Consider the following 13,255-nt stretch of genomic DNA (forward strand, 5'->3'; position numbering starts at 1 on the left):
GGCAGTTGTTTTGAAGAGTTTTGCTATAATTTGGAGCAGAGTACTGGGATACGCAAATGGAGGGAAAGGTAAGGCCAAGAGTTTTTTTTTTTTTTTTTTCTTTTTTTTTTTTGAGACGGAGTCTCGCTCTGTCACCCAGGCTGGAGTGCAGCTGGTCTGGATCTCAAGCTCACTGCAAGCTCCGCCCTCCCGGGTTTACGCCATTCTCCTGCCTCAGCCTCGCGCCGAGTAACCTGGGACTACAGGTCGCCCGCCATCTCGCCCGGCTAGTTTTTTTGTATTTTTTTTTTTTTAGTAGAGACAGAGTTTCACCACGTTAGCCAGGATGGTCTTGATCTCCTGACCTCGTGATCCACCCGTCTCGGCCTCCCGAAGTGCTGGGATTACAGGCTTGAGCCACCACGCCTGGCCAGGCCAAGAGTTTTGATTTTGTTTTTAAATGGAAGAAATGACAGCATGTTCTGTTGATGGCAGCAGTCTAGTGGAGAAGGGATTATTGATGATGCAGCAGAAAGGAGAATTGCCAGGGTGATGTCCTTGCTCAGGTGAGAGGGAAGGGAATGGACAGCACAGGTTGGGCTTGACTGACAGGGATGTTGTTTGGGTGCACTCATGGCGGATCCTTCTGGATACTGTCTTAAAACAGGAAGCCAGGTCATCAGCTTACAGTGAGGATGGGGGAGGAAGGCCCTGGGGGTGTGAGGGAAAGGGTAGGAGAGAGTCCTGTAGGAGGTGAGTGAGTGAATGGACTAAGGAGATACAGTGTGACTGTCAGACAACTTAGGGTCTACCTGAGGGTGGTGGCAGATGGATTTAAAGTGAGGTCCGTCAGCATGATTTTGTTTCTCCAGCCGTGAATACCTGTGTGGGTACAGTCATGGAGTAGGCAGAAAGTTGAGTTTCATACGGGATCCTGTTGAGCTGGGTGAACGGACACAGCTGGAAAGGGGCATTGGCAGTGAGAGCGTGTGTAAAGGCATGGTCGCATCCACTGTGTAGGGAATGTTACCTGGGAAGAGAGGGGAATGAGGGGCAGTGGAAAGTAATATAATCAGTAGAGTGTAGGCCTGGTGGGGTGAAAGACTTCTTGGTGTTGGGGACAAGAAGGGGTGAGCTGGAAATGTAGGAGGTCATTGTCAAAGAGGGACCCTTAGAATTGAACATATGGAGAGATTGCAGTCATGGTTAATGACTCAACTCAGAACAGGCGAGGGAACAAATGGCGGAGGTGGGGTGGGGGTCTTACTAGGCTGTCTTGGAGTCCTGGGTTGCTTAGGATGAAGGCGACCATTGAAGGAGAGGATATCAACCAAGAGGCAGTGTACTAGATGGATCAACATATGAATATTGAAGGCCGGGCGCGGTGGCTCAAGCCTGTAATCCCAGCACTTTGGGAGGCCGAGACGGGCGGATCACAAGGTCAGGAGATCGAGACCATCCTGGCTAACACGGTGAAACCCCGTCTCTACTAAAAAATACAAAAAACTAGCCGGGCGAGGTGGCGGGCGCCTGTAGTCCCAGCTACTCGGGAGGCTGAGGCAGGAGAATGGCGTAAACCCGGGAGGCGGAGCTTGCAGTGAGCTGAGATCCGGCCACTGCACTCCAGCCTGGGTGACAGAGCAAGACTCCGTCTCAAAAAAAAAAAAAGAAACAAAACATATGAATATTGAAATCAGTAAGAGCTACACCAGGAGTAAATTTGGAGACTGGTAATGAGCCATGAACTAATACTAAGATCTTCCGAGAAGAAGGGCAGGTTGTGACCTGGGGGAGTCGGAAAATGACTCCCGCGCAGATGGGCAGACAGTGGCGAAGGCGGATGTGATACTCAGAGCTGGGGGCATCAGAAATTGGGAGGGGGGAGAGTTGGATGCTGCAATCACCTAACCCACCTGTAGGCCACTGGTTTGAGGGCTGTGAAGAGAAAGCAGCCACTGCAGAGGCCTGCAGGGAAAGCATATCCTCAGGCTGGCACCATGTCTCAATTGGAGCAGTGCCCCTCAGCCTGTTTTTTATCACTTTTGCCCCTTCAGACCCTTTTAGACATTTTGTGCCTACTCCTTCCCCTTGAAATGAAATATGAAGGAATCAGGTTGTGTCGGACAGGGTAGGGTTTGGATAGGCAAACATTACTGTAATATCTAAGATTGTTTTCCACCTTGCCTCCAGGAAACAGTTTTCACCCCTCGAGAGGGAAATGAGAACCCAATTGAGAACACATAAATGAGAACAAGTGGGTGGAGAGAATCCTCAGGAACTAAGTGGGCCATAGAATTTTGCTAATGACTGAATCTAGAGGGCCCTGAGGAAATACCAGTTTTTGAGGAGGAATGGGAGATGGGGGCCGTGGTGGGGATAGATCTTAGAGTCCAAGAAATGCAGAACTGTGGGTGTCTTGGGTCTTTTTGTGTAATTAATTAATAAGCCAGATAAACACAGTGAGATGAATGCCAGTGTTCTTATAGCGACGACAGTGGTAAGACTGAGTGTGCAGGGGCTAGGGAAATGGGGCCTTGCTATGCCCACTCTGAGTGGTGAGGTGAGCGGGGCATTACTGTGCACGGGCAGGGAGGGGCCAGAGGAAGGAGAGTCACTGAGAATGAGGCCTAAAAGGGAGGGGAGAGGCGAGAGTGACTGGCTCTTGTGGGGAGAGGGAGTTGTATTTTTTCCTTAAATGTGTGTCAGCATTAACCATGGGTGATGCCAGATGTGCAGGCAGATGATGTAAAGCTCAGATCCAGGTTCCTCCATCCTTAGCTGTGTGACCTGGGAAGAGATACGAATCTCACTGTCATATACTGTAAAAACAGGGAATGCTGGCTAACCCACATCTGGGTTTCATATTAGTGAATCTGTTTATGTTAAGGTCTTTTTTTTTTTTTAATTTTTTTTTTGAGACAGAGTCTTGCCCTGTCACCCAGGCTGGAGGGCAGTGGCGCGATCTCAGCTCACTGTAAGCTCCACCTCCTGGGTTCATGCCATTGTCCTGCCTCAGCCTCCCGAGTAGCTGGGACTACAGGCACCTGCCACCACATCTGACTAATTTTTTGTATTTTTAGTAGAGACGGGGTTTTACCGTGTTAGCCAGGATGGTCTTGATCTCCTGACCTCGTGATCCCGCCTGCCTTGGCCTCCCAAAGTGCTGGGATTACAGGCGTGAGCCATCACACCCAGCCTATGTCAAGGTCTTTAAACATGGTTATATGCTACACACGTCGGAAGCGGTATTACTTATTAGTCATAGGATCCAGAAAGCCCTTCTACCTTCCCTTCCCTCCCCCAATTCTTCTTGTTTTTTCCCCTTCCTAGATAATCTGGAATTTATCTTACTGTCAGTCTTTTTTTTGAGATGGAGTCTTGCTTTGTGGCCCAGGCTGGAGTACAGTGGCACGATCTTGGCTTACTGCAACTTCTGCCTCCCCAGTTCAAACGATTCTCGTGCCTCAACCTCCCATGTAGCTGGGACTACAGGCACGCACCACCACACCCAACTACTTTTTTATGTATTATTAGTAGAGATGGGGTTTCACCATGTTGACCAGGCTAGTCTCGAACTCCTGATCTCAAGTGATCTGCCCACCTGGGGTACCCAAAGTGCTGGGATTACAGACGTGAGCCACCGCTCCTGGCCTTTACTGTCATTCTTACTTTTGGTTCTATAGTGAAATGTTCAAATCAATCAGGGATTATTAAGTATAGGATGTTTGGAAATTCTGTTTTGTAGTCATCTTCTTTCTTACCAGGTAGTCTCAATTCTGAGGGCCTGAGGAAAACGGACTGTTTCCCAGGCCTGCATTAGCCTTTCCCATGATTATAAAGAGAAAAGGAGAGAGCAGCAAGTAGGGCTGCTTCCTCTAAGCCTGATATTGACAGGCTGTTGTATGTTTATGCCAAATGAAATGAATACTGTCATGAAGAAATGCCAAATACTCCAATCCTGGAAAGCTTTTTTTGCTCTGTAAGCTGCAGTAAACTTGTAATCGCCAAGAGTATGGAAGATAGAAAAAGGGATGGATTGTCACAAACAGAATTTAAAGCTTCAACCGTTTATTAAACTCTCATTTTCTTTTCTGTTTTTTTAAGACAGAGTCTCACTCTGTTGCCCAGGCTGGAGGGCAGTGGTTCAATCTTGGTTCACTGCAACCTCCATTTCCTGGGTTCAAGCGATTCTCCTGCTTCAGCCACCCAAATAGCTGGATTGCAGGCATGCACCACCACCCCCGGCTAATTTTTTAATTTTTAGTAGAGACAAGGTTTTGCCATGTTGGCCATGCTGGTCTCGAACTCCTGACCTCAAGTGATCTGCCTGCCTCGGCCTCCCAAAGTGCTGGGATTACAGGTGTAAACTCTCATTTTCTTGGAGGTCAGAAAGCAAATGTGTGGGTGTGTCTAGACCAGTTGAGAACACTTTTTTATATATGAGCTGGTCTCTTTTGGACACAGCTCTTCAGTATGTGCACAACACTTGCCGTCATAGAGGATTCAAACATGATTATGCTTCAGTTCTTCATACCGGGATAATACAGGTAGATGAATGCAAGGAAGGTCAAGGCATATACTATAGGAAACCAGAGTTGGTAGGGCTCAGAGTTTATGGAAGAGGCAAGACTTGAACTGGGCCTTGAAGGAAGGCTAGGTGTCTGTCAGGTAGACATTGCCAGGGAGGTGGTTTTAAGTAGAGGTGTAAGCAAAAGCCACAGCACAGGAAGGTTCTGATTAGGAAGCTGGAGAGTATACGAGTTTGGCTAGAGCCAAGGATTTGCTTTTAGAAATCACCTAAAGAGATCGTGAACTTTATCATTCGGTCTATTCCAAGGCCTTTTATTGTGGTCCTTCCTTACTGCAGACCCTTGTTTCAGAAGGTTTCATCTACTGTCCCATTGAATTGTTTAGGGATATAAATCCCTCTCTTCTCACACATGATATAATTCTAGACACGAGTGAGGAACATTATCATAGTGTTTTCAGCTTTAATGTGGGTCAATGTACAGTTTCCATGTTGGCTCTGAAGTGCTGAGTATAGTTCCATTAACCACCTACCCAAGACTTCTAGGGATGCAAGCCTCCAGATGGGAAACCGTTACTCTGGATAGCATTTGAGAAGGGAATAGGAGTAACAGCACTGGTATTTTTAGGATGGGAATTGGGACAGGCCAGACATAAGGGTCATATTGCTGGCTCTGGGGATGGAAAGATGCACTGGGAGGTAACCGACCTGGACGTGTGACTGCCTGAGGGCTAAGGGGACGGGAGAACGTGGCGATGACGAATGTGCTGCTCTGGGATGAAGAATGGTGAGATGGGCTTATGGTACGGCAGGAGCTGAACCTCAGTTCCGATGAGCTTGGACTCTGAGCTAAGGGGGCCAGGGAAGAGCCAGGGAGCCACATCTGCGTTGTCCTATCCAAGCCCCTCGCTCTATAGCAGCCATGTTCTGAGGCATCAGGGAGACCCGTGAACCCAATCCCCCGCCGTATCTCTTGTCTCGAGGTCACCTGCAGAGTCCCAGGGGGCTTCTAGCCTCTTGCTACACATGTGTGTGACTTGCCCTGTCCATATTCTTATGCCCAGTGCCTTATTCTGCCTTTGGGCTTGGTGTCATATGACCATGCCAATCCTGCTCCTGACCCAGTCTTAGGGACCTTCTTAAAACCTCTCAGGTTTTATCCAGCCAGCTAGCCCTACTGACTCTGTCTGTCCTTTGCCTGGATATCTTGGGTATGTGCTTCCAAACTTTAGAAGATAATTCTGTTCAGAGAACAATAGAGCCCTGTGACTAGCTCTATCACACAGGCTTTTTAAGCCAATGGAATTTGTTAGTGACTTATAAAAGGAGACCAGCAGCAAGGATACACGTCCAGGTGTATTATAAAAACGCCAATTGGCACAGTGTACACTTGCCACCATGTACTATCTTCTGGAGCAGTATACGTTTATCCCCTGACTATAACCAGCCTTTCTTTTGAACCGGGATTTTATCTGATCAATTAGAGAAGCCACTTTTGTCGGGTGTGGTGGCTCACACCTGCAGTCCCAGTACTTTGGGAGGCCAAGGTGGGTGGATCACTTGAGGTCAGGAGTTCGAGACCAGCCTGGCCAACTTGGTGAAACCCCGTCTGTACTAAAAATGCAAAAGTTAGGCAGGTGTAGTGGCGCATACCTGTAGTCCCAGCTACTTGGGAGGCTGAGGCCCAAGAATCGCTGGAGCCTGGGAGGCAGAGGTTGACAGTGACCCAAGATCATGCCACTACACTCCAGCCTGGGCGGCAGAGCAAACTCCGTCTCAAAAACAAACAAACAAAAAAACACACTTTTGACCATGAGTGTAGATATTTCAGTCCATTGTATACACCTGCTAATGAGCGGGGCCAAATGCATAAGAGTTTATATTTCCCTTGGCTACATGCCGTAAATCTTCAGTTTCTTCTCTCTCTGTGTTCAGATTGATCCCATGTTTCAGAAGACGGCAGCCTCGTTTGATGAGTGCAGCACAGCGGGGGTGTTTCTGTCCACTCTCCACTGCCAGGACTACAGAAGTGAGCTGCTGTTTCCCTCTGATGTCCAGACGCTGTCCACGGGAGAACCTCTCGAGTTGCCAGAGTTAGGTTGGGTAGAAATGACAGATTTAAAAGGTAAGTACAAGTGATGCCTTTCACCAGAACATTTCAGTCATTGGGGAATTTTTTACATAACCATGGGGTACAATAAGCCCATCATGCTCTTATGTTGCTTAAATTACCCAGAAATTTTCTCTGGAATGCCAAATTGTGTATTCTTTTGGGAGTGCCTTGCAATCCACTAACTTTTGTCTTCTCTGCGACATGGAGTCTAAAACAGTAAACCATTGCCTCTTGGTCTTGATGTGCCCTGTACCTTAGGTGCCCACTGTTTGCAGTCAGCTCTCCAAGTCACATTTTGGAGCCCTGGATTCCTCCTGGAGTGTCAGAGTTTGTACTTGGGAAGGGGACTTAGAGAGACCTTTGCCTAGCCAGAGAGGCTTTGTCTTTATTTGCTCCCCATCCATGGGGCCCTGAGAAGAGAGCATTGTGAATTGTTTTGAGACTCCTCTGCAGCAGTCTAAGAACTGATCTCTCCTATTATCAGTCCCCTATACTGGCTTGACAGAGATTTGGCATCCCTCCCATTTATGCCTCCGCCCCTGAGTTGGAGATTCTCCTCGGGATGTTGTAATGAGGTACCGGCAGGTGGGGAGGCCAGGTGTGTGCAGCGCAGTAGCTACACTTGGGCTCCCAGAAGAGCTGCCGCCTTCTGCAGATTTCCACTGCAGTGTTCGTACTCTCGCTGAGCTTCATCTCAAGTGCGGTCATTTGTACATGGTGAATGAAATTGATACTCCTCCTCCAGGCTATGCAGTTGTTCCAGCTCCCATTCTTGTCATTTCTATTCTTGCCTCAATTTTATTTGGTATAACTTTTGTGCTAACAATCTATTTTCCAAGTTTATGCTCTCATTGGGGCTCTAATCCTCTGAAGTAAGTCTTCTCTAGTTAGTATGGGACAAAAAATAAAGTACCATTACATGATTGCCTGTGCACTTAGTGTATTTTTAGGACGAAGCATTTCATTTCCCAGCTATAGCATAGGTCACGGAATTCATTTCAGAATCAAATGTCTGTGCTTTAGGTTTCTCCTCTAGTGTTTTACTAATTTGTGTGATGACAGTGCGTAGCCTCACTCCAGTGTGGTTGTGGCCTGTGCATCTGCTGGCCCCCAGGAGAGGCAGGGACACAGAGATTGGCAGCCAGCCAGCCACTGATGATACTTGAGCCTTTGCTGGAGAACAATGAGGTAACTGTGCCTCTCGTCTCTCTTGCCACTCAGTATCATTCTGAAGGGAGTAAGGAATGCACTTGACCCACTTCTAATCTCTCTTTGTGATCTTGCTATCCTCTCCAGCGCCCTTGCAGCAGTGTGCGGAAGATCGCCAGATCTGCCCTTCGCTGGCCGGGTTCCAGTTTACTCAGTGGGACAGTGAAACACATAATGAGGTGTGGTCAGCTTTTAGTAGCTCGTGGTTTCAGTTAGTTGGCTCAAGATTGGTCCTGCCCAGTGGGAACCAAAACTGTGGCACCATCTTTATTTAGCCAGGAGTACAGAAAATATTTCCTTTGGCACTTCCGTAGGGACAAAAACCCTGAGGGAGAAGAGGTAGGGTTGTGAACCCCAGCAGGACTATTCTAGAGGTAAATGAGTTCCGGGATCAACTTCATGTCCTCTCTTCTGCTGTCCTAGGGTAAGGCAGCCCTGACATGAATGGGTGAACATTTATAATTAGATTTACTGTTGAATGTAGTTATCCCAGTGGCCTGGAATCTCTGAGGCTGCTGTCAAGCTTGAGGAATTTCCTGCTCTTTGGGGTTGAGTCCCGTGGCACAGAGTTTCCTGAGAAATTGTCATGTGTAGAGCTTTCCTCTGTGTATTTTAGCATGGCCCCTTTAGCCTACTTACTACAATTTCCAAAATAAATGGTCTCCAAGGAAAACTGTTTTCTGCAAACATGTAGTTAATGGATACAGAATCCTGTTTCATGTTTCACAAAATGTACCTGACAACAATGCAGCTTCATCCTGTGCTGCACAATATAAACTTCCTCCTCACTGTGCTGTCGTGAGAATCCTGGTCTGGGCAGGCAGGGGATGGGGAAGGGCGGCTCGGGGGATGGAGGAGGCTGGAAACTGAAATTTAAGGGTGAGAAGGCTGTCCCTCCAGTGGTGATTTGGGGTGGTTACAGGAATGAGACTTAGAGAACCCTCTTTTGTCCCTCCAGTCTGTGTCGGCCCTGGTAGACAAGTTTAAGAAGAATGACCAGGTGTTTGACATCAACGCTGAAGTTGAGAGTGACTGCGGAGACGTCCCTGATGGGTCCCTGGGGGATGACTTTGATGCCAACGATGAACCCGACCACACTGCAGTTGGGGATCATGAAGAGTTCAGGAGCTGGAAGGAGCCCTGCCAGGTTCAGAGCTGCCAGTAAGGCTCCCAGAGTCACAGAAAGTGTTTCCATAGGAGTTTTCCATTGGTTCTTTTTTCTTTTTCTCATTACAAAAAAAAAAAAAATGTCTTTCTTTCTTTTTTTTCTCTTTTTCAAAATCAGAGACTGGCATCTCACTGCATTGCCCAGGCTGGTCTTGAACTCTTGGGCTCGCAGTCCTCCTGCTTTGGCTTCCCTGAGTGCCAGGATCACAGGTGTGAGCCACCATGCCTGGGCTCTATCAGTTCTTAACAGATTTCCTGCTGGGGTGATTGAATTTGATGTCTGATTGGCTGAGCTGGGTGCTGTGTCATACCCGACAGCCGAGCTTCTCAGCGGAGCCTTTCTGACTCAGAGGAGTCACACCTGGCTTTGAATGTCAGCTTAGCCACTTTGGTTATACGACTGACATTGCAGGAGTTTGTAAGGATTGGAACAATGTGAAGTGTTTGGAGCAAAGCAGCTGGGATCTAGTAATGGCGTCAGTGTGGCTGCTGTCACCACGTGCACTTTGGTAGCAGAGAGCACGCTCCCTTTGTCCACGCTGCTGATAGCGTGGCTCTCGGTGACTCTAAGCCACCAATTTGCTGTCAGAAAGGTAAGCAAGTAGGGGTTAGGCAGTGTTGGGTTACCAGATGGGCAGACTGGGGACGAGCAAGGCAGCGAAAACAAAAACAACCAACAAAATTGAGCATATTTGGAGGAGGAAAAGGGTAATTGGTTTAGTAATTTAAATTTTTGATTATCCTGGTAAACATCATAAAAATAATCAGAACTTGGTTGACCTTTATGTATTTAATAGATTAGTGCTGTTTTAATTCTAAATATGATTTGGAGGCAGGGTCCCACAACCCTTTAGTGTCACGGTCATGTAAAGGTCTTGAATGGGCCTGGGGGTAGGAGATTTCATGAGATTAGAGTGAACAGTGCCTCTGTTAACTCCTGTGTCTGTAACAGAGCTTTGCAGGCCTGGGATTGGGGACAGCCAAGCTGGTCTTGTTTGACTAAAACCTTAGAAGTTGCTTAGTATAATTTCCCACCATGACAAAAATCTCTTCCAAGAGCCCTGCTTGGATGTCTTTCCTAGGCTCATTTTTTGTCTGCCCTTGTGGGAAATGATTAGGCTGATAATGTCTTTCAAAATCTGAGTAGGAATCTGGAGGGCTGAGCATCTGGCACCTCAAGGTGCTACTGCCCATCCAGGCCCAGTGGCACCCTGCTGTCCAGAATTGTTGTATTCACATGGCTGCAATTTTGCCCCATTCTCATCCTGTCTTTTTTTTTTTTTTTGAGACGGAGTCTTGCTTTGTTGCCCAGGCTGGAGTGCAGTGGCACAATCTCGACTCACTGCAAGCTCCATCTCCCGGGTTCACGCCATTCTCCTGCCTTAGCCTCCTGAGTAGCTGGGACTACAGGCGCCCGCCACCAAGCCCGGCTAATTTTTTGTATTTTTAGTAGAGATGGGGTTTCACCGTGTTAGCCAGGATGGTCGCGATCTCCCGACCTCGTGATCCGCCTGCCTCGGCCTCCCAAATTCCTGGGATTACAGGCGTGAGCCACTGTGCCCGGCCATCCTGTCTTCTAAGAAGGGAGAAATGATAGGTTGATGGGATGAACTCTTTTTAAAATGTCATTTTCAAATGTCAGAGAAAAGCTATCACTTTCTAAAACGGTGAAGTGACATCTGAGGGACTGACAATAACAAAGGGCTTCCAAGACTTTCATTTGGTTTCTGGAAGATGATTTCTGCTGGTTATTTTGAGCAAATGTCTCCACTTCTCTCCCCTATTCCAAATAGCACAAAATCTTAGACTCTATCCTACCTAGTACATTAGGGGCGGGAGGCTGCACTTCTAGTCTGGGGTTTTACCCATCCTTAAATCCCCTCCCTTTGCCACATCGCTGGCCTTCCCTGGGAGTTCAGTGAGTGTTTGATCTGAGTAGACCTGATCTTGCCGTGACTAGCCGTGAGATGTGGGACAATGTTACCACCTTTTGCGGTCTTTGTTTTCTCATGCATGAAAATGCAAGGTTGGGACCAGATGATAATAACAATATCTGATATTTATTGAGCTCCTCTTTCTTTGTGCAAGATGCTGTGCCAGGTGCCTTATGTGTGTTATTTCACAAATTTACATAATATCTAAAATTAATTATTTTATTGCAGCAACCCTGTAATGAGGTCCTATTATCCCCATTTTACAGATGAGGAAATAGGCTCAGAGAGTTTAATGGGGTGGAGCTGGTTGCCACCCAGCACCTTTGATCAGTCCTGGCCACATATAGCGAACTTTGGATGGCAGGCTCCAGTCCACACCAGCTGAGCACCTCAGTGGGTAGAGGGGACCAGATATCACATACCATCCCCGGGTGATTGTGTTCTGCACCCAGGGCTGGAAACCACTGTACTCTACTGAAAGGTCTTTGGGGGCTTCTGGATGAAGGTGGGGTGGGGGGCAATGCTGAGTGATAAATACCAGTGTTGTGTAGGTGCCTCATGTCATTGGTCCTTGCATGGCAGCACACTGACAACTGCATAGCGTAAAAGGTGGAGCTCTTTGTGCACATGCATTGGTAAGGACTGGTCTGCAAAAGTGCTTGTGTCTAAGAGTGAGCTCCCTCTCTCTGTGCAGCAGCAGGAGCAGCCGCCGCAGCCCAAGAACACTTGGAGCCAAGTGTTCTCTGTTCTCTGGCCAACCCTTCTGTAGTACGAGCATGCTGATATAAGGCAGTCACTGTGGTTAAAGCCCTGGTCGGGGGTCAGAGCCCAGAACACAGTCTGCTCCACGCGTGCGAGAATGAAACATTCGGCTGCATGCTGTCTGATGTGCTGAGCCAGCTGGGAGGAGACCTTATCTTGCCAGTGTTAGGACAATGGATTGAACCACGGCTAAACTGAAGGAGGGACCCTGTGATATTATGGGGAGGGGACAGAAGAAATAAAGAGTTTTCCTGGAGGGACTAGAGATGTTTGAAGTGGGCAGCCTTGAAAAGTGGATAGACTATTTTGGACTATAGGTGGATTCATTTCGTTGTTGAGTGGTGAAATTGGGACTGGTAGGATGCCTGTGACATAGCATTGTATGTTGAAAGAATTATTGAATTACAGCCAGGCACAATGGCTCACGCCTGTGATCCCAGCACTTTGGGAGGTCGAGACGGGCGGATCACGAGGTCAGGAGATCGAGACCATCCTGGGTAACACGGTGAAACCCCGTCTGTACTAAAAATGCAAAAAATTGGCTGGGCACAATGGCGGGTGCCTGTAGTCCCAGCTACTCGGGAGGCTGAGGCAGGAGAATGGTGTGAACCCGGGAGGCGGAGCTTGCAGTGAGCCGAGATCGCACCACTGCACTCCAGCCTGGGCGACAGAGCGAGACTCTGTTTCAAGAAAAAAAGAATTACTGAATTACTACAGTTCAGAAATCCTGCAGCGCCTCTGTCCAGCTGCGTCACCAGAATCAGGAATGGGAGTCACTCTTCCTCATGGAATGATATCCATCAGAATGAAGTGGGGATGCTGTTGAAACTGTCTTCCTTCTCCCTCTGGAGTTTACAGCACAGTGCATTTATTACTTAATAACGTGCTAGGTGTCAGATTCTGTTATAGCACTAGGCCATGCAGACTAGAAATGTGATTTTTTAATTGTGTGTTTTAATTAGGTTTTAATTACACGATAAATACACAAATATAATCTGTTTTTGTTTTTTAAAATTCTGTATATAAAGACAAAATCCCCTTTTAAAAGCCTTTTTAGCTTATTCCATATGGCTTATATAAACGGGAATTATATGTATGCTCAGTACAAATACAGAGCCACTCTTCTGAAACTCCTTTGTTACCGTACCTTCAGAGGGCAATACAGCAGCACCAGCGTCCTTTCTGACATGTCGGAGCCCTTTAGGAGAAAGCTTGTACCCTGTGGAAAGAGTGAAAAATGGCTGGGTATGGTGTAATCCTGACACACCTGTAATCCTAGCACTTTGGGAGGCTGAGGCGGGAGGACTGCTTGAAGCTAGGAGTTCAAGACCAACCTGACCAACATAGTGAGACCCCGTGTCTATTTTCTAAAAATGTAGAAAGAGTGAAAAACCCAATCGAAACTGCCATGCTGCACTGACCACTTAGACACTCTACACACGGCAAAGAATAAAGCTGGATGACCTAACAGATTATAAGGGGGGCCCCCAAAGCATTAGAGGAACTAAATAATTAGACAAACATTCTTTTCACTTTTAATAGGAACTATAGCGGTGTCTTTTG

At 47.5% G+C, this 13,255-nt stretch overlaps 1 protein-coding gene across 5 annotated transcripts in view; it reads left to right on the forward strand.

Annotated features, from left to right (window-relative positions):
- The window catches only part of NCAPH (non-SMC condensin I complex subunit H), a 46,699-nt gene that overhangs the window by 19,750 nt on the left and 13,694 nt on the right, over positions 1-13,255 (forward strand). For all 5 annotated transcript variants that reach the window (XM_017860477.1, XM_017860473.1, XM_017860478.1 and 2 more), the window contains exons 7-9: positions 6,443-6,632; positions 7,917-8,008; positions 8,788-8,990. In XM_017860477.1, coding sequence (XP_017715966.1) covers positions 6,443-6,632; positions 7,917-8,008; positions 8,788-8,990 — 485 coding nt within the window. The remainder of the gene's footprint in view (positions 1-6,442; positions 6,633-7,916; positions 8,009-8,787; positions 8,991-13,255) is intronic.

The sequence above is a fragment of the Rhinopithecus bieti genome, unplaced genomic scaffold (genome assembly GCF_001698545.2).
Source record: "Rhinopithecus bieti isolate Rb0 unplaced genomic scaffold, ASM169854v2 scaffold_54331, whole genome shotgun sequence".
NCBI lineage: Eukaryota > Metazoa > Chordata > Mammalia > Primates > Cercopithecidae > Rhinopithecus > Rhinopithecus bieti.